The 20,201-nt window shown below is 38.1% G+C and overlaps 1 protein-coding gene and 1 long non-coding RNA gene across 4 annotated transcripts in view; one reads left to right on the top strand and one right to left on the bottom strand.

Moving 5' to 3' along the window:
- The window catches only part of LOC141424225 (uncharacterized), a 29,599-nt gene extending 24,643 nt beyond the window's left edge, over positions 1–4,956 (bottom strand). Inside the window, exons 1-2 of the long non-coding RNA XR_012449210.1 lie at positions 4,856–4,956; positions 3,710–3,813 (exon numbers count right to left, since the gene is read on the bottom strand). This is a non-coding gene — a long non-coding RNA (uncharacterized lncRNA). The remainder of the gene's footprint in view (positions 1–3,709; positions 3,814–4,855) is intronic.
- Positions 4,957–4,972: 16 nt separating this feature from the next.
- The window catches only part of Cdh6 (cadherin 6), a 127,873-nt gene continuing 112,644 nt past the window's right edge, over positions 4,973–20,201 (top strand). The window contains exons 1-2 of one of the 3 annotated variants that reach the window (XM_074077687.1): positions 4,973–5,010; positions 5,399–5,573. In XM_074077687.1, coding sequence (XP_073933788.1) covers positions 4,988–5,010; positions 5,399–5,573 — 198 coding nt within the window. In that variant the 5' untranslated portion in view covers positions 4,973–4,987. Of the gene's footprint in view, positions 5,011–5,398; positions 5,574–5,719; positions 5,861–20,201 lie in introns of those variants that run through there. The other 2 variants (XM_074077685.1, XM_074077686.1) reach the window with 2 other exon arrangements.

Here is a 20,201-nt window from a genome sequence, read left to right as displayed (position 1 = left end):
TGTGAAACTCAGTTCTGACTCATACTAAATGTGTGACCTTAAGCAAATTACTTTTGAATCCTCAGTTTTCTCATCTGCAATTGCAGGTGGAAATAACATTTGGTGCCTAGGTTGTCAGAAGAATTAAATGAGACTAATACAAGCAAAAAGACAAGTACATATAATACACATGAGATTAATGTTAATTATTGTTCATATCAAAACATTGATGCACCCATTTTCTGTACTTTAAACCTGAAAAGAAAGCAAGAATAAACAGTGACTGAAAGAAACTTCAGATTGGGAAACAGGAGAGGTATGGTCCTCCGCCTCTAGTAAGGCCTATGGCATTAGACAAGTACTCAACCTGTGTGGTCCTTGTTTTCTCATAGGCAAAAATAAGAAAGTTGGCTCTAAATTCAAGAATATCAAGTTTGACAAAGATGTGCAAAACCATTCAATCCCAAATCTGCTGCTTTGAGCTCACTTGTAACAAATGTTTGTCCAGAATGTGATTGAATGTCTGCAGGGATGGGATTCATCTCTACCTAAAGCAGTCAGCACCTCTCATCTTGAACAGTACTAATAGTTTAAAGTCCTCCCATATGTCTAGCTAAAATCTACTGTCTGCATGTCATCAGATCTATGATGCCAATGGTAGCAGTGGCACCATTATCTTATGTGTCACTGAGAAAAAAGAGACACTGCCAATTATACCAAGATATGATGCTTTCTTATCTTGTCAATTGTAAGAGACACAGAATATGAAACATAAGTGTCTTAGAATCAACAAAATGCAACATCTTCCAGTAGCTTCACCAGTTGATTCTAATTGAAGCTTCTGGCACATTAAAAGCCAGTCTAATTTTCTTCCATAGGGCAATTTCTCAAGTATTCGAACTTTCCCTTTTCCACTTTTATTGCCTGAGGCTCATAAGCATGATCTTAAGTCTGTGAACTAGCTCCTATATCTTGCTACTAAATCCATTCCAGCATTCCAGTTTATCTAAACCTACACTCATTCATACATACAAGAACCAAGGACTTTTTCAAGCACCAGAGATAAAATGATAACCAAAGTAAACAAATGGTGTGCATTCAATAATTCAATGGATACATTATATAGTAGATGAAAAATAATGTGTAAGCAATGAGGTCTAGCCAAAGTACTATACGTCTCATATGATGTACAATGGAAATCCAAGAGAAGGGACCAAAAAAATAGGTATTTAAGTGTCTAAAAAGGAACAGAAGGCTACAGGTGACAACTGGTCTATGCTAAACAGAATCCTTATACCTAAATAGAGGGCAATCTTTCCATATTCTCACCTTCATCTTTGTCTTCTTCTTGACAGCCATGATATACTATAAAATCTTGTTCTCCAATCCATAAAATCCCAAAATATTTTGAATGTATGCTTTTACATTTCCTTCCCTACCTCAGCCTGTCACTCTTCCTAGAGAGTGCTTCTAAACTGGGAAGTGGGTTGGTGGGAGAGAAGAATTATTTTTCTCTTCTGGGGAAAATGTGTTTATTCTGGTCTATATCATTTATTTAAAAGAACATGTTGGCTATGCATTTCCTCCTAGTGTCCTGTATCTTCTAAAAATGACATGCCCCTTCATTACCATAGTACAATCTTGATTTGCCACCTGCCAAACTTGACTTGTAACTACCTGATCAGGCAAACTTGTATTCTACTAGAAGGCAGTAGAATGTAAAAAGAATTTCAGAAAAAATTGAAGTCTACTCTACCTACCCTAAAATGCCCAGAGTATTCAATACCCAGTGTAGATCAATAACATTTTGGTGCTGTGCATTTATCTCATTTGGAAATCTGGCTTATGGTAACCTACCTATAGTGATGAGTCAAGAATAATAGTCAAGAGGAAAATGTATGAATGCATCCTGGGATCCAACCCACTTTAGAGAATTGGAAGCTCTCCCAGGAGAAGAAACCTGGATATATACATGTAGTTTGTATGCCTTTATTTTAACTTATATTGAGATGTCTGTGGCTCTTACAAAAGAGGAATTCCATTGAGGGTTCCCGTCTCCTCTGTTTCAGTTCAATAATACTTAGAGCCACTAAAGTTTTTCTCCCCCTTAAGTACTTTCAATGGCACTTGTGCACATACGTGCATATACACACCCAAGACAGGAGGAGGGGACATTCGTTCCTCTGTGAACTCTGTCACTTACGCACACCATGATGATGAATGTAACATGTGTCCTTTTCCTAATAGCTACACATTTAGATTTGGATCGGTTGAGTCAAAAACCACTATGCCAAGACTCTTAATTAGGCACATGGTTTTAAAAGTGAAATTTTCTTCTAATCTAGAATATTTGTTCATGATCAAGAAAATGTTTTTATCAGATAACCATTGCATACAGATGTATATTATTGAAAGAAGCTCAGAGGACTTGTAATTATTTACTTATATGCATGCCAGTCATAAGGATAAGATAGTCTCTTAATCATCTGAAGAGAGATTTAGTGGAAGCTAGAAAATCCTTCATCAAAATTAATATCCCTAGTAATCGTCTATGAGGAAGATTCTTTTAAAAATGAAACGTTGTAAGCTGTAAAAGGAGAGAAATAATTTTGACTGAGGCATATAAAATAGTAAAGTAACCTGAAACTGATATGAACAGCTAAACACAAAACTACTAAAGAAAACAAGAGAACATGGGCAATGAGACCTTTGTGAATTGTCTTCCCAAGTACCTGAGGACAGTCCTTACTCTCTCCCTCACATTGGTCCTGCAGACAATGAATGTGCTAGCTGCTCCCTTTCCAGCCCCAGAACCCCTCTTGGGGAGCACCAGACCAGTTAGAGCCATCCTCCGGAAAGGGAGCAAGAAGAGAAATTCACTTTCTTCCCAACAGGTAAGCTCCAGAATTATTGGTGGGGCTGCTCTGCCCTGTGTACAGAAGGACACAGGGGACTGATGTGGAGGGACCAAAACAAGAGCAGAAGCACAGTGAGGAGGCCACAATTCCAACAGCAGTGCTGTAGCTCCCCAGTACCTGTTTCTGGGCCTTTCCAGACACCCAGAAGAATTTCCAGTTTCATGAGAAAATGCTGCAGGAAGATAACGACAGCCCCATTTGTTTCTCTGTCTGGCTTCTGTTATTTGCCAGCACGTTTTGGTGTACCAGAGACAAATTAAAACAAGACTTAGGGAACACCAGGTGATCACTTAATCTTTTTAATACTCAGACCTTTGCCTCCAAAATGATGGTAAAATAATTCTGGATATTTACGTCAATCCTATTATAGTGTCAATAATTATTGTAGCAAATCCTCCTAGAAAGCCTCAAAAATCACATAAATTTTTTTAGTAAAGTGTCCCAGGGTTAGAAAGTCTTTTGTTCAGGTTATACCTGGAACTATTCTAAAGCAAACTGTACTCTTAATAATTTGTGTACTCTTAATAATAAGTAGTTGTTTTAACTACTTTTGATGTATCACTTGATGGGAAAAAAGGATACTATATCACGAACAAGGGCTTTCCTTTGTGAGATATTATATTAACTGGTCAAAATGGATAAAAAAAATCAACCTCACTATCATCCTTCATATGGCATAAAAATCAGCTACTTTATCCACCTATCTGCTGGAGGCAGTCTTAACATGTGATTTAGTCTTTAACACTCATGTATTAATTTGTTATCACATATACTATTGAATAATATCTGTATCTATAGGTCTGCATACACACCTGGAGTTTTACCAGTAATATTTTGCCTCCTGTGCTTCCCAGTTTTATTGTCTTGGACATGCTGCTTAACCTCTGCTGTGTCTTCATCAATCTTTTTTTATGTCCTATTGGGCAAAAAAGAGAAAAAAAAATCACACCACTTGTTGACAGAATTAAATAAAATAGTCTATAAGAATACATTGTAAGCAATAAAGGATGATAGAGGCTTCACACACTAGTCTTTCAAGTTAAATGTGTAAGAAATTTGTAACTTGAGGAATGAACTATGACTCAAGCAGCTTTCTTCTCCCCTATATTTTCTCTATAAGAGTTTAAATAGCTGCCTGAAGAGGCCATGTTCAGCCTCTTTTTGTAAATTGACAGCAATTCTGCATTAGAAGGAGGTCTTTTCAAGAAAGAAACTCAAAGTCTTTCCACCATCCATGTGCAGAACATCTGTGCTAAAACCATTCCACACACAATTCTTTGAAGCACTGGCTGCCTAGAGGAAACACTTTGATTTGGGCTTTATTTAAATGCCTGAACTTCGATGGGAGACACAAAAGGTTTTCTAGTAAGAGCACTCTTGGGAACAAGAGCAACCTCTAACCAGTTTAATCACTCAGAGGCCAAGTGGCCTGGAATCTCTTAGAGCACCGTGCAGTGGAAACCTCTCTAAGATCTTGCAGCATTCACAGACAGCTGGTTTGGAAGGCTACTGACCCCGGGTGCAATCACTGTGGTAATTAGATTTAATTTTCCTAATCCAACGTTGCCTGACTCCATCATGTCTACATCTCCAATGCCGAAAACCATTACTCTCCTTTTATTGACAAATTTAAGACTTTTGAGCTTAGTTCCTTCATATTAGAAGTCACTTCTTTGCCACTGCAAACATAACCACTCAAAGTTCTATGTTCCAAAGAGTTTAATGTGAAGGATATCCTACTAAAGTAACTTCCCAGAAAGATCTTAAAACGTTAAGCAGATCCTAAATATCATTGTGCACCCCTCTTCTGCAAGTCTTTTTTAATTCTCGGATCAGCTCATTTAGAAAGATGACATCAGCCATTAAATCCTTGGCGAGCCTGAAGGATTTGGGTTTCCAGCGTTTCTGCAAGCCCAAGGAAGTATGGCTTCGTGCTACAACACCCTGGGGTTACTCACTCCAAAAGAGTACCAGACATCCGTGCGGCTGCGTAAAAACCTGTCTTCCTGGCAGCAAAGAAGAAAAGACACGCATGAATCTATGTCTGCTTGCGTCTGTTTATGTTGTGAAGGACTGCCGTCGGTATTGTAATGCCAGGAGACCGGGTTATTTTGTATGTGTGCATGTTGTGCGCGCTATGTCACGAAGCTGGTCAGGGGACAGTGAGACCCGCGTCCCTGGGAATCATAATTGCTTGGTCGATTTATAAAAATACCACCAGATCATTGCTGATAATAGTACAAGGTGCATTTTGAGAGTAGAAGAGTCCCACAAGTTCTCAGTATGTCTTAAATACCCCCACATACACCAAAAAGAAAAGAAAAAGAAAAAGAACGGAGAGCCTGGGGCTGCGGGAGTGTTGCAGGGAGCGAATTGCTCAGGACTTCAAACACTGGGAGTCATTCTGTCAAGGGGAGGGGGCGGGCGGGGGCAGGCACTGGGCCTCTTTAACAAAGTCCTCCTCTCTTTGCTCCCTCCCACTTCATTCACTTGCAAATCAGTGTGTGCCCACAGAGCCAGCTCTCCGGAGCCCATAACCTTCCCATCCCGAGAGCTGCAATTTCAGCCGCGGCAGCAGGAACAGCAGAGCCGGCGACCGCGGCGGTGGCGGCAGAGGCAAGAACAGCCAGGACGAGTTGCAGGGTCTCCCGGACGCAGGAAGGCGAGCGAACAGAGGTGGGTTCGGTCTCCGTCGGCGATGCCGATGGTTGTGCATGCATTTTCCGTTTTTTTTTTTTTTTTTTTTAATTCTGTAGCGTGATGGAAGCCAATCAGAGAGAGAGGGGGGTGGGGGAGAGCCCTCTCCGCCCGGCGGAGCCGCGCGCGGGAGTTGGGAGCGATGCTCAGCTGCGAGCCCCGGTCGCGGCGGGCGCGCGGGTCCGGCTGCGCTGGCGGCGCTGCTGCTCCTGCCCAGGACGCGCGCAGCTTCCCGGGGAGCCGGGGCGCCGCTCCTCTGCCTTCCGGTAAGACCGAGCGGCCCTGGGGCATGGTGGGGGCGCAGGAAGAACCCGCCGCCTTTCTCTCGGCTGGCGGAGGCTGCCCGGGGAGCTTTGGCATTTGCAAAGTTGGCTGGTGAATTACCCAAGGCGCCGGTGCGTGCAGGACTGGTGGAGCCTTTGGGGGCTTGATTTATTTGCACCTGCCCACATCGCAGGGGCTGTGTCGTGACTGCTTGAGCTGTTACATTTCTTGGCTTTGAGAGTAACGCAGAAATTCAGGGAGTCTGAAAACTCTGGTATGCCCCCAGTAAAGAAAACTTCAACTAAAGAGGTGGTTTGGCTGAGAGAAGGAGCTAAAGAAAACTGTTAGCTTGCATGCTCAGTGCAACGCCTGCCGGCTCATGTAGGACAGAAATGCTTAGGTTGCAAGGAAAGTCCAACACTGGACTCCGAAAATGGAGCACACCGTCCAGGGAAAAGTCATGTGGACGACGCAGCTCGCTCGTGCTCTTCCACGGCTGCCCGGGCACAAATCTGGGGGTGGGGGCAGGGGGGTGGGTAATCCCTTCCCCAGAATGGCTGGAGGACAGACCCAGTGCTCCTGGTTTTAGGTGTTGAAAGCAAAAAGTGGAGCCCCCAGTGCTTTCGTCTGGAATTTAATAAACGAGGTTGTTGTCATGTTGGGTACTGCAGCAGTTGCAGAACTAGGACCACTTCTGTAAGAGGTTCTCCTGCCAAGAGTTACGTAGATCTCGATGGGAGATGCTGGCGAGGTCAGCGTGGTGCTGAGAAGTGTTGTCGCTGCTGCAATAAAATCCATATTTTATGGGAAATTAAATGCAGGTCTCTGTTAGTGCAAGGGACTCGTCACCTGAGTTAACTAATACTGAGAACAGTCAAGAACCAAGAAGTTTAATTAGCCGGAATAGTCGCTCATTTCTCCCCCCACCCCCCTTTTTTTTAAGATATTGCAATTATGATAGCCACTATAGTGTGTCGGCCCATCTTCACTTTCACTTACTGAAGTCACATGGTATGGACAGAAAGAGGGTTTTCCTGCAATAGTGTCTCTGGAATGCTGGGGTGTGCATTTGTGGCTGCTCTGGGAGGTGCACATGTAAAATATGGGCTTTCTGAGTGGTTAATTATCCAGGGAGTGCACACTCCCGCCGGTATTGAAAATAGAACCCAGGGATATACCTAGTTAATGCGCAACTCTTCCAAGAATGAGTAACAAATATGCCATGTGAATGGTGGCCAAGGCTTGCTTATTTTCTTTCTTTTCTTGCTGACAGCTTTACCTGAAAAGGAAAGCCCTGAGAATTCTACTTTAGGAGAGAGAAAAAGAAACAAAATCTCTTCCAGTCTAGCTTGAGCATCACCCTTTGTGTACTAGCCCTTGCATGGCTCTGTGTTTGCCATTTTAGAGAACCGGAAAACCAATTGTGTGAAGAAAGGGAATGCGATCAAGCAGATGTCTTCATGATGTCATAAAAAGGAGGGCAAAGTATATCCCAGAGGCCAGATTTTCAATTCAGACCTTAGAAACTAAAAAGCATCCAACAATTGACTGCACAATACAGTCACATGGGACTGAACCCTTATCCCTTTTTCTCTTTGGTGTGTTCTAATTAAAAAGGTATAGGGGTGAAATAAAAGGCTGATCTCTTCCCACCTATGATTTGAACCACACTTTTGAAGCAGAGGAAATAACCAATTTCTTAAAAAAAAATAATTATAAGAAGCAGCAGCACATTTCTAAAGGAAAATGGCAACAGTTTAGTTCTACTGTGTTTGTCCACAATTATCTTTTGCTGCCATTAGAAGAATGTGACAAGCTGGTGTCTCCACAGGGACTTCCAGTCCCTTTACTAGTTGGCTTTTACACCAATTTATTGCAATTACTCAATCGCATTTCTCAATGCTAACTCTACAAAGATAATATATGGGAACAAAAGCATTTTCTATCAAGTTGCCTACTATCAAAAAAGGTGTGCCTTACCTCCTCCACCCACCTCTTCCATCAGCTTTGCAAGGAAAAACTTACTATGAGCCATTCTTCTGTTTTAAGAAAAAAAAAATTATCTTACAAAACACTGCTTAAGACACTTGGAAACAGCTAAAATTTCTAGAAAACACAGTTGCCATCACAAGACATCAAGGGACACATTCTTATGGTATCAATAAGTTGGCACAAGTTCTGAATGTCTAATTAAGGCTAATTGAATGACTGCCCCACACAGGGATAACTCACTGTGACAAATCTGTATCATCCTCAGGAATTTTGTGAATAGTCTCTCTTTCTGGTGCCCATTGCTTTGCAGTCATGAATGCCAACTTATTAAGGCTGCATCTTTTGAACTTCTGAAACTTATTTTTAGCTGGAAGGGACCTCTAGTGGGTCACTCCAGGCATTTCTTCCTATAGTTCAGTTGCAATATGGATTTTGCTCTCTTAAGAAGTCAACAGTATAACAAATTTTTCTTCATAGACAAAAGCCCATATTCTTCAAGCACCATCTTGATACTTGTGCCAAGCAAAACTCTTTATTTCTGCAGTTCCCTAATTTAAGGAAACTGAATATTTTAAGTTTCTATAGTTCTAAACAAGAGCAGTGGCCAAATAATAATAATTAAAAAATTACCATCAACAGTATGATATAAGATTTTCATATTTCTCACTGCCAATAATAAAAATGACCTTGTGATTTTGACACAAAAAAATTCCACATAAAGAACTCCCACTGCTAAAGAAATATTTGCAGAAAAAAAATTAATTACTCTTTTAGGGATCCATAAATATCCAGAGATTATTCTGAAACAGAGGCATCTAATTTAAATAAGTTCCCATAACAATAAGCATATGTTAAAAGTCTAAAAGATGTTTAGATATATGTGTAGTTCCTAGGGTGAATCAGCTTCTTCTGCTGACAGTCTGCAGGTTTCAACTTGCAATTTACAAATCTGTTCTAAAGTTTGAAATGTGTTCCAAATGAGATAACATCCAGCAGAAGCCAGTTACCTTATGCTTCTTGCTTAGTCACTGCAGCCCATTCTTCAGGGTCCATTGGAATTAGGGTCTTGCTTAGAAAAATAACAGTAGTGGCTCAGTCTGATTTGCTTTTTTTATCAGGTTTCAGCTTAGCTAGTGTCTGAGTCTATCTTATTTGCTTCACAAAAAAGGTGAAAATGTACATAATCAAACTTTCTCTGGTTTAAATTTTAATGATTCTTAAATATAAAGAGTCCAGAACATTATAGTAATAGGTAACTGCAGAAAAAAAGGAAGTTACCCACATAGGGTGAGGGGTGGAGAGATCAATAATCCAGTATCAACATCAGTAAAGGTGCTAAGAAGAAACGCTGTGGTCCTAGCATTTTTTTTCCCACTATTTCTAGCTTTAGATATTTCTAGATGATGCAATTTCACTTAATTGTTGCATGTCTGGAATGATATTGCTTATTTTTTAAGACCAATTACTTTTAATTGTACATGTTGACCTTGACCTACCAAGACTATTTCTATGGATTTAATGTGAATTTCGTATTTTTTGCTCATTTTTTTTCTTGGTAGGACAGGGATTTTCTTGGCATTACAGGTGTGAGCTATCATGCCTGGGAGATAGACACAGAAGGATCAAGAGTCAAGGCCAGCTCAGGCAAAAAGCAGTTAGTGAGCCCTTATCTCAAATACAAACAAAGGAGAATGATGGAGGGGATGAATTCAACTGTGATATATTGTAAGAACTTTGGCAAATGTCACAATGCACCCCCTGTGCAACAATAATTTTTTTTAATTTTTTTAATAATTAAAAAAAAAAAAAAAACAAGCTGGGCATGGTGGTGTCTACCTTTATCCCAGCTATGCAGGAGGCTGAGGCAGGAAGCCCATAGTCTGAGCAGGCCCCAGGCAAAACATGAGACCTAATCTGAAAAATAAATTCAATGCAAAAAGGCTAGGAGATTGGCTCAAGTGGTAGAACACTAAGTGTAAGGCCCTGAGTTTGAAACCCTAGTACCTCCCCAGAGGAGCGTGTTTTTTAAAATCTGGTCTGAAATTTCATCAGGATTAAGTGGTTTTCTCAGTGCTCTGAAGAATATCAACTCTTTTTCTTCTTACAAACTAAGGAGATATATTGTATGTTCTGATGCCTCCAATGCTAAGTGTATGATAGTGACACACAGAGCAAATGTCTCATCTGCTGCCATTTGGGCCATCTATCTAAGTGAGGCTTAATGGAAGACTGGACTACCAAAACAGCATCCCCACACTCTATACTTGTTATGGCTGGAATTTAAATCTCCAGTATTGTTATTCATAAGTATTTGGTCAAGATAAAAAAAATACTAAGCAGTAGGCTCAGTTTTTGTATGATCAAATAACGATGATGATAATAAACTGAGCTTTACCAAGTTTTCTGTGTCACACTCTGCTCTAAGTATTTGACAGGCACTTTGCACGATAACTACACATCACGTCCAGAAGGAAATCTAATACTGTGTCCTCTTTCTTTAGCGCTTTTTTGTTTTGAATTTCCAGGGAATCTCCATTTGAGCCAAGTACTTGGTGAATGTGCTATTAACATACACTTGTGATGTCTTAGAAGTGAAAGTGTGACTGTGAGAAGTGGAGGCAGCAAACGGAATGGAAATTATTTCATTGTTTTGACCAGAGCAAGGCAGATTTGAAGGCTAAGGAAAATGATTTTAGTTATACATTTTAAAAATTGCAAGCACACATTCAAGTTTATAAATGTAGTAAGAAGTTTTGTCATTTGAACGTAATGACAGTACTTTTTCTAAGAGAATGAATTGTCTTCTCTTGCCTTCAGAGAGAACTTCATGATGGTGGGGGTGCTTCAGGAAAGTAGCTAAAAATGACAACTATTAATTTTATTGACAGGGAAGGGGCACTCCAGTTTCACAGAGCCCTGTAAGGGCACCAGTCCTTTCTCAGCACATTGGCATACTCAGAATATCCATAGTGTTTGGGACTCTGAGCAGAACTGAGTAAGACTGTATTTATTTCCTTCCTTAATTTTTGTTACTTCATTACTGTCACAATTCAGTATTTTTTCCGAATGATTCTTTTACTAAGTAAAGTTGTATACACACAACCCACAAAAATACAAAGCCTATTGAAAAAAAAAGGAATGAAAGAATAAGGGAAAAAGGGAAAAGCCCTCTTAACAATATGACCATATTGCATATGATTGACGTTGGTAAGCCATTTTCATTATACTTTAGTCTTTCTATTGCCACCATTCAAAAAGACATGTAGATAATTTAGCTTTTAAGGAAAGTTTGATAATTAGAAATATAATCAGCGAATGTGAAATGCTAGAACAAGCTTAATGATGGCCTCACCCAATACCTACCATTTACATATAACTGATAACCAGATAGAAGAAGTGACTTGTCTGTGGATGTACTAAATTCATTTTGTTCTTTTATCTTTCTCTCTCTGTTTCTTACATAGCTTGATTACTTGTCACTGGGTATCATTGCTCTTTGTCATTTCTACTTAATCCTGGCATTAAAATTAAAGAAGAAATTTAAATCTATACTATGGTTGTTTATAAGTGTTCTGTGAAGACACAGACATGGAAAGTTAATAACAAAAATAAGGATATAGGCTTCTTCAGGGTTTTCATGTGTTTGTACATTCTATTACAAAGAAAAAATTTTAAATTCCTTCAAAATTTGGAGTCTGGTTGGGGTTTGGCATATTGTAACAGTTGGATGGCAGTTTTGAGTGAACTTTATCCAAGTCAGTGACTCCCAGGACATCCAAAGTCAAGTGCCCATCTTTCAAGAAGAAATTCATTGGCCAAAAATTAGACATGAAAAATAATGCCAACCTATTTGTTTCATAAATTTCAATTTTAAAAATTCAAACAATGACCTTCTCACTCTTTTGAAGTTAAAATGCTACTTCTTTCAGATAGGTACAGATAGATTATGCTGGGTTTCGCCTTGCAAAAGTAAAAATCTCACAAGCAACTCAATATTAACTCTCTTCCACTGCCAGTAAGAGGAAATACTGTTAAAATATTCTATGAAATCCAAAGTCTTATGACCAATAGATTAGATAATGAGTGACTTCATATTGAAAAATGATCATCCTAATTCTTTTCCTTCTTATATGGTTGAGTAAAAAGTAAAGCGAAACCATAATTATAAAACAGTCAAAAAAAGACAAACTAAACAAAAACACATTTAATCAAAAAATATCCTTGGGTCCCTTAATTACAGCTTGCAGACATTTCTACTATGTTTAGAATATTAAAATAATATTTGGCCATATTAACAGGTCCTCTAAAGATGTGCTTTGCCAAGATGATGGTTAGAATGTGTCATAAACAATTTTCCGCTTGATTACATAGTGTATTATCCAACAGTTAAAAGTTTTAAATTTAACTCTAACTTGATAAGCAAGAGCAAACTCAATTTACCTTAATCATATAAATTACAAAAGGGGTGTGTTTTTCCCTAAAAGTAAACTTCATACAATGTGGACAAACAAATAAAATAAAATTTTAAGGAGTTGATTTGTATTTGGAGGTGTGTGTTTTTACTTCAAAAAGGGTATAGTGTAGATTTCCATCATGAAAATAAGCTTACCATATTTTTAACTGCAAATCTTTTTGCAGGATAAAAAAATAAAAGAGAGTTTCACTAATCTGCTACCATCCATCTTATAAAATATTTGAAACTGCTCAATTTCACATTCAACTAAAATATTCTAAACTCTCCTTAGCAACAGGTTCTAATTTAATACCAATCAGAATCGTGTGTGGTCAGACTAAGAAATCACTAATGCAGTATGATAAATCTCACCATTACTATTCTATTACTGATGAATCCTAATGTGAAACAAATCAAGCTACTGTATCTCCCAACAATTATTCTCAAATTAAGCTACTTGTTTAAAAGTATCTAGTTGGGATTTTGTCAGTGTTTCATAAAGAATTAATTCTAGGAGGGTGGCCTTGTAATAATCCATGCCAGAGTTTCACTGTCTGACTTGCCTGCCTTTTTATCAAAAAAGAAGACACTTGGGGGTTATCCTGATTCAGGCAGCAGAATGAATGGGATCACTTACTAATTAACTGCCATCAAAAAGAGGTGGTTCCACCCCCCTGGTCCCCAGATACCAAAAGTACCAACTTTTGCATTCATATCTCTAGCCTGCAAGTAAACTGCCCTTGAAAGAAAGTGCAAGCTTGGTCCTATGCAGGTCCTATACTTAACATTTTTGTATCTTAATATTTCCTTTCCCCCCTCAAGTTTGGTTTTAATTCTTAGATCCCACACCCCAAAATATCATTCCAAAGACCACCATAGTTCGTTTTTCTTAGAAAACTCCCTAACTCTTTCAATATAAGTGGGCACCTTCTTTGTGTCCTTTAAAACAATAAAATCATTAAAGAGATGACCACAGTAAAAGGCTGGGCACTGTAATATGTCTGGTGGTGATCCAATAACCACTTTCTCCCCAAATGGAATGCTAAATAGGACAGTGACTTTATTTAAAATGTGAAGTTGCAGACTACATAAGAGTAAAATGCTTTCAAGCAACTGAATTTAATGTGATGTAATGAAAGAGTTTTATATAGTGGACAGGGAGAGGAGACATTATTGAAACCCTAGGCTGAATTAACTGGGAGCAATAGAACAAAAGTTTGATTTGCACCGTGGATATTCTGAACATTAATAGAGCATATGTTTGCTTCCCAATTTGTCACTAAACTAAAATAGATTTTTAAATGGCTTATTTTTTTCCCTTTTTTCTCCGTATGATAATCTTTTTATCATGGTTGATTAGAGAAGCCAGTCACGGAAGACAAGAGCCAAATTTGTCCTGTTTTGTAATTAAGAAATATGCACTAATATCTGTGATGTTATGAAGAAAGACTTTAAATCAAGAAGTGAAATTTGGATTGTGTTAAACTCAACAATCCAGAAAAGCAGCCACGAGGCTCATCATCTAAGGAGATGCCATGCTGTCAAATACTTTTCAATTTAGGTTTTACCTAATTGACAAGGGTTCCTAAGAATGACGTTCAGCCAAGACTTTTGGAAAATTCATTATTTGACTCCTTGCACAGTAAAAGCCCACCTGATAAAAACAAGATACTGTATGGAATAGATAAATCCAGGTTGGGGAAATGAGAAAATGGTTTTAAGACATCATTTTTCCATCCCCAGATGGGAATTTGAGGGCATCACTAGCAACAGTAAGCACTGAGTGAGGGCTCAGTAAACGCTTACCTGGTGAAATTCACATGCATAAGGTCTAAAAGAGTCCCTTAAATAAATAGCTTTCCAGCTTATTTCCTTTTCAAGCTCATTCATACCAGTGAAAATATAATTTTTCTAGTCTGAGTTGACAACTTAATTTTTAATAACTGACTTCTTTAGAAGGAGTCTATTTCAAAGGAAGCCCTATCAATGGCATCCTGAGAGCCATAAGGACTAAGGTTATAGTCCTGCCCAGCTTTCAAAACCCGGCTACCAGGCCTCTCCTTCCTCCAGGCAGACTTTTTATTAAAATTAGTATTAAACATAATTCATGCCTTCCTGAGCAGACTAACAAAAGTCTGTCATTTTGATTTTTTAATTCTTAATTTGTGTTTGGAAACAGGACATATCTCCGAGTTTACACTTTCGGTGTATTTTATTTTCCAGAATTCAGACCTAAACTAAACATTGTCCTTTCCATATTTTACTTACCATGTATTTTAGTGTTTTTTTACCTCTGATAGATAAAACAATTGTTTATTTGCTTAGTAAATGACTTTTTTCATCTCTCACTCAAATAATCTTGTGTTCTTTGTAAACTATTTTCAGTCACGTTAAGAAAAATGGAGAAAGAGTAGTAAAATTACAAAAGCTAACACGTAGGGAGCACTTACAATATTTTAGACACTGCTCTACAGGTCTTACACGAATTCAGTGTTCACCACAGGCTCTGAAGTAAGTACTGTCAGTCGTCTCAATTTTAAAGATAACATTGGGAAACAGAGCAGTTAAACTAATTTGCCACAAGGTCACACAGCTCATACTTGTTTGGAGTTAAAGTTAAATCCTGATCATCTTGTGAACCATTGCTGTTTACATTCCTATGCCTTTTATGATTAATATATATGCATGTACACCCAGGGATGGATGGATGATAGATAGATGAGAGAAAGACAGAGAGAGAAAGAGAGAGATTCAAATGTATGTGACTCAAATTAAAAAAGGAAAAGAAATAGGGATTGCATGTATATTAAATATGTAACATGCACACATTTCTCATGAATGAAAAATAGTTACAAAAAAACCTCATCTTTCCTTTTCAAGACTAACGGATCCTTCATCTCTCCATGTACTGATATTCTATAATAAGAACAATTAATTAAAGCCCATATTAACAGATTTCAGCCTCACAAAGGCCTTTTAGCTTTAAGCCTGACTCTTCACTTTAATTTGAGTTAATCTTGGAATCACTTATTGTTGGTCCCAAGAGAAACCTGGGAAAAGTGTTTAGAAGGTTCAAATTCAACATTCATTAACTTATTCATCCCATAATATTTATTGAGAGCCTCCAGTGCTCAGTTCTGGAGAGACATTGGTAATGGGACACACATACAGTATTAATGTGGGGGACATAGTTAGATTCTTTCCTAATACTACGTATGAGATCAATAATGCCTGCTTTGTATGCAATAAACAGGATGGTCAGAGTTCATACTTTTCTGTTCTCCCCATATTTACATCTTACATGAATATAGGATTTAGCTTTTAGTTTCAGGTTACCATATGTAGGAGGGTTTCTATTCATTTTTAGGTTTGGCTTTTGGCCTCTTGCCCAGCTTGAAAGAACAACTGCATCCATATTCACTACCAAAAACTTAATTATAGGTGGTGTGTCTCGGAACAATTTCATTGTGTTGTTTTCTCTAGTCCCTGCCATTTCTCCAGCAATTTTGCCATAAACTCAAAGCTTGAACACATACCATCAGTAAAAATAAATTTTACCAAGAAATCACTTTACTAAAGAAGACTAGCTGAAATTTAGGATGTAGGTGATGGTATTTCAATTCAATTCAATAACCATTTAATGAACATTTCTGTGCAAGGTGTTGTGGTGATGCCACAAGCTTTGATATTAAGTCGGGTACAATATGTATTCAATATTCAACATGGCTGTTAGAAACTGTCATTTTGGAAACTCATTCAATGAATAGATAAATATTCTGTCAGGAATGAGTCATCTTCATGAAGTAGATTAGGATCTGTCTTTGCTAAATCTGATGTTAAACTAGGCACATATACAGCTGTCCTCATTGCTGACCTCCAGAGTTCCTACTCATCCTCACTGGGCAAATCTTATTGGATCCTCCGGAAAGAAGGTCATGAATCTGTTTCTGCAAGATGCTTTTCCTAAGCTCCACCTATCTGTCTTGCCCTCGACTTATATGTGTAACTGTATAATGATAAAATAGCCTTACTTAGTCTCAGAATAACTGTCAAACCAGCTTTTCAAAAGTATCATCATGACTGTCTCAGTCTCACCTGTTACACTGTAAGTCTCTTGAGAACAAGGCCTCCAAGTCTTACTTTTAGCATTCAGACCTAACACTATTTTTGACAAATGGCAAGAACACATTAAACATTGGTTGAAAGAACAAATGGAGATTGCTCATTATGGAACTTTGGACTACATTTATATGCTGTTACATTATTCATGTTGGATGTTAGTTTTCTTTTCTTTTAATCTAATTTCCTTTGAATACATTGTGGGAGTATACTTAACGCAAGAAAGTCTGTGCCAGCCTCCTAGACTGTCCAAAGAGGTACACTCAACAGAAGGGAAAGACCCAAAATCCCCAGGAGGATATTGATGCCTTTGGCCCAATGTCTGAAAAAGGGTTACAGATTCTATAGCAGATGGATCTCCCAACAGAATAATTGCATGTCTTATCTGAAAATTGACATTTCTTTGGTCACTCTACCCTAAGACATAAAATCCCTATAGCTTTTATTTATGTGCCCACTTTGGACACTATGGCTATATTTTTTTTTCTCACTGACAGAGGCTAGTATGATAAACCTTGATTATCTTTTGGTTTATTTTCCATCCCTAGGACTACATCAAACTGAATCTACAAAGAATCTGTGAAACACTCTTATGTATGTGTTTCATGAAGAGAATCATTTTTCCTTTCAATTCCCTCCTTGGAAGTATTTCTTGAGTTTCTGCACTAGGTTGAACATGGATGTACAAAATAGATTGAATTAGATTCAATGGGTCACATAGTCCTGTTTCATTCCTTAGGAGGCAGTCAATCCATGGAATAGGATCTTCATGAATATTGTTTGGCAACAGAATATGCAGTTCAGCCCATTTCCATCTCCTCATGCCAAATGTTTTGAAAGGTTATGAGATGACCTGGAAGAGGTTTTGATGATGTTCCTTATTCCTCCCCCATTTAATGCAATATTCATCTGCCCAAAGTTAAAGATACATCAAGAATTTTAAACTTACTAAAATAAAATTTTGTTTGTTTTAGGTAGTGAACTTCATAGCTACCACGGTCCCTTCAATCAAGTTTTCCTGTTGCATGTGACCACTATTGGGAATTGTGATTCCCAAAGAACCCAAACTATGGGTTTAGAAAATTAGAACAGTGATTCCCAATGTTGCTTCTTACCCATGTACCCTTCCCTTAATCAGCACTTTCTAGTCAGTAACATCTCTCATTACACAAGTAATCTAAACTGGTTTAGGGTAGTCCTCTCCCCACCACACATTGCCAACTTTAGAACAAGTAGAAAATTAAAGGATTTTCGGAAGTGATTAAGCTAGTGGGAGTAAAAGGGAAGACAGTAAGTAACCCTGTTAACAGGGAAAGATGATCAGAAAAGTGAGCTAATTCATATTCAGATCTAAAGATCTGATTACTTCTTACTCTTTTTACAAAGTGTTTTCAGCCTGTATATGAGGATGCTTTGGGCTATGGGTAACAGAAAATCTCATCTCAAACTGGATTTTAAAATAAATGAAATTATTTTACATAAGAAACAGTCCATACGAAGGTGGTTGCAAAAGATCTGTAGATCTGTGTTATATAACCAAAATCTCAGAATCTTTCTGTCTCCATCTGGCTCTCCTCAGCATCACATTCATTCATCCAGTACTTTTTGTCAGATTTTAAAACATGTGTTAATAGCAACAAACTTCCTTATTCCTGTCCAGATTGGAAAAAAAAAAATCTCATGACCAAAGATTAAGGGTAGAGCCCTTAGTCCCATTGAAACAACTCAGGTCAGATGATCACCTGAATACAGTATCATCCCTGGGAACTTCTAGGTGCTATTTAGCTTTTTAGACCAAAGCTCCATCCTTGGAATCTACTCCTTTGCAGTGTGCGTGTGTGCACGTATATGTACATGTACACACAGAAGGAATAGACTTGAACAAAACTAGAATTCTAATAGGAAGTAAGAAGGTGAAAGAGGGAGGCTGGGCCATCAACCAGCACTGTCTACTCTACTTTAGTCACTGAGAATCAATATTGCTCTAAGTGAAACTATAGACAGTATAATAAGTGAGGAAGTCATTGGAATTCAGTTTAATAAACCACAGCTTTAGAGGTAATAGATAAGGAGCCCAAAACCACCTACCCTGTTCTACTGAGTGAGGGCTGCCTGAGAAACAGCAGTTTAGACCAGCACTTAGCTGTTCAAATGACCTCTGTTCCTATCTTTGATTTTAGTCTGTGCCTGAAGTGGGTTTTTTGGTGTGTTTGTTTTGGGAATAGAATGACTAGAAATATATCACTGTCCAAAAAGAAAACAATTTTTTTTTATCTAGGGATTTGAGGCTTAACTAGCTGGAAGGGAAATATAATTTCATTTTGTTCTCATAGTCTCATTTAGAAAATAACCTTAAGAGATTCAAAGGACACCATGCCATGTGAGCACTTTCTTTTCTCAGGGGGTTCGGCTTGGGCTTTAGCTTTTCTAGCATGCGCTGAAGTGTTTTCTTAAGCAATATTTTTGCCTTTAGCTCTGTCCTAACCATTGGAGCTTTAAGAAAATTTAGAAAGATGCTCTTTAAAAAAAAAAAAGCCAGCATCACAAAACAGTTTTCTTTTTCTTTCTTACTATAAATATTCCAAACCTTCTTAAGAAGTCTTTTATTTCTTTCACATTCTGTTTCAAAGGCAAATAAACTGAAATGTAGATGTTTATCTGAACCCAAGCCAAAATAGTACAAGAAATAATTATAAAATATAAAATGTTCACAGACTCATACTCCCCCCTTATACTGGCTAATTATGGGCAAAAGTGAGGTTCTGGAGTTGTCTGTTTTGTTTATGGTAGAACTGGGGTTTGCACTTGCAAAGCAAGGGCTCTACTGCTTGAGTCACACATCCAGTGCATTTTGCTCTGTTAATTTGGAAATGGAGTGATGGGGTCTCACAAACTATTTGCCCAGGCTAGCCTCAAATCATGATCCTCCTGAGCTCACCTTCCCAAGTAGCTGGGATTACAGACATAAGCCATCAGCACCCAGCTGAGTTAGCTTTTTTAACATTTGTATGGATGTGATGTGCCACATATAAGGATGTTCCTCAAATGGAATAAAACTTTTACCTTTTTTTTCCTCATCTTATTTGAATTACATTAGAGCTGACTTTGACATAGTGTGAGTTTACCTCTCTAGAAATGTAACTATGACATATGTTCTGCTTTTGTTTTTGGCCTAACAATTAGGGGGCAGAATCAAGAAGCCATGTCAATCAAAGCTCCCTCTTTAATTAGGAGATGAGCTAAGGGTGAAATCTGTAGAGAGGGGGGCATTTTGTCACTGAGTTTTAAACTGTCCCACTTTCACACAACAAAGGAAGTCATAGTACAGTGGGGCTAGCCTATGGGACAGATAATCTGTTGAACTTTTCTCTAAATGTTGTGTCCTCGGGTGAAATGAAGATTACAGGAGTTTCAACCACAGAAAGGTATTGTGAGGAAAAACTAAGATAATGCTGAAAAGAACTTTAGCCTATTGCCCAGTGTGTAAGACTCGCCGCCCCCCCATGTAAGCTGTTTATTTTGCCACTACTGTTGTTATCATTATTTCTTCTGAATTTTTAGTCTACTTGTGGGTTTGAGTTTTAGTTTTTTAAAGCACCTTTTAAGCTTTTTTTTAATATTTATCAATCTTTTTTTCCATTTTTATTTTTTATTGTTGTTCTGAGTGGAGGTACATTGTGGCATTTACAAAAGTTCTTACAATATAGCAAATATATCATACTAAGCTTTTTAAAAATATTTCACTAATTGGAATGAGCCATCAAATTTTTTATGTCACA

This window comes from Castor canadensis, chromosome 6 (genome assembly GCF_047511655.1).
Source record: "Castor canadensis chromosome 6, mCasCan1.hap1v2, whole genome shotgun sequence".
NCBI lineage: Eukaryota > Metazoa > Chordata > Mammalia > Rodentia > Castoridae > Castor > Castor canadensis.
This window is presented reverse-complemented; position numbering and strand designations above follow the sequence as displayed.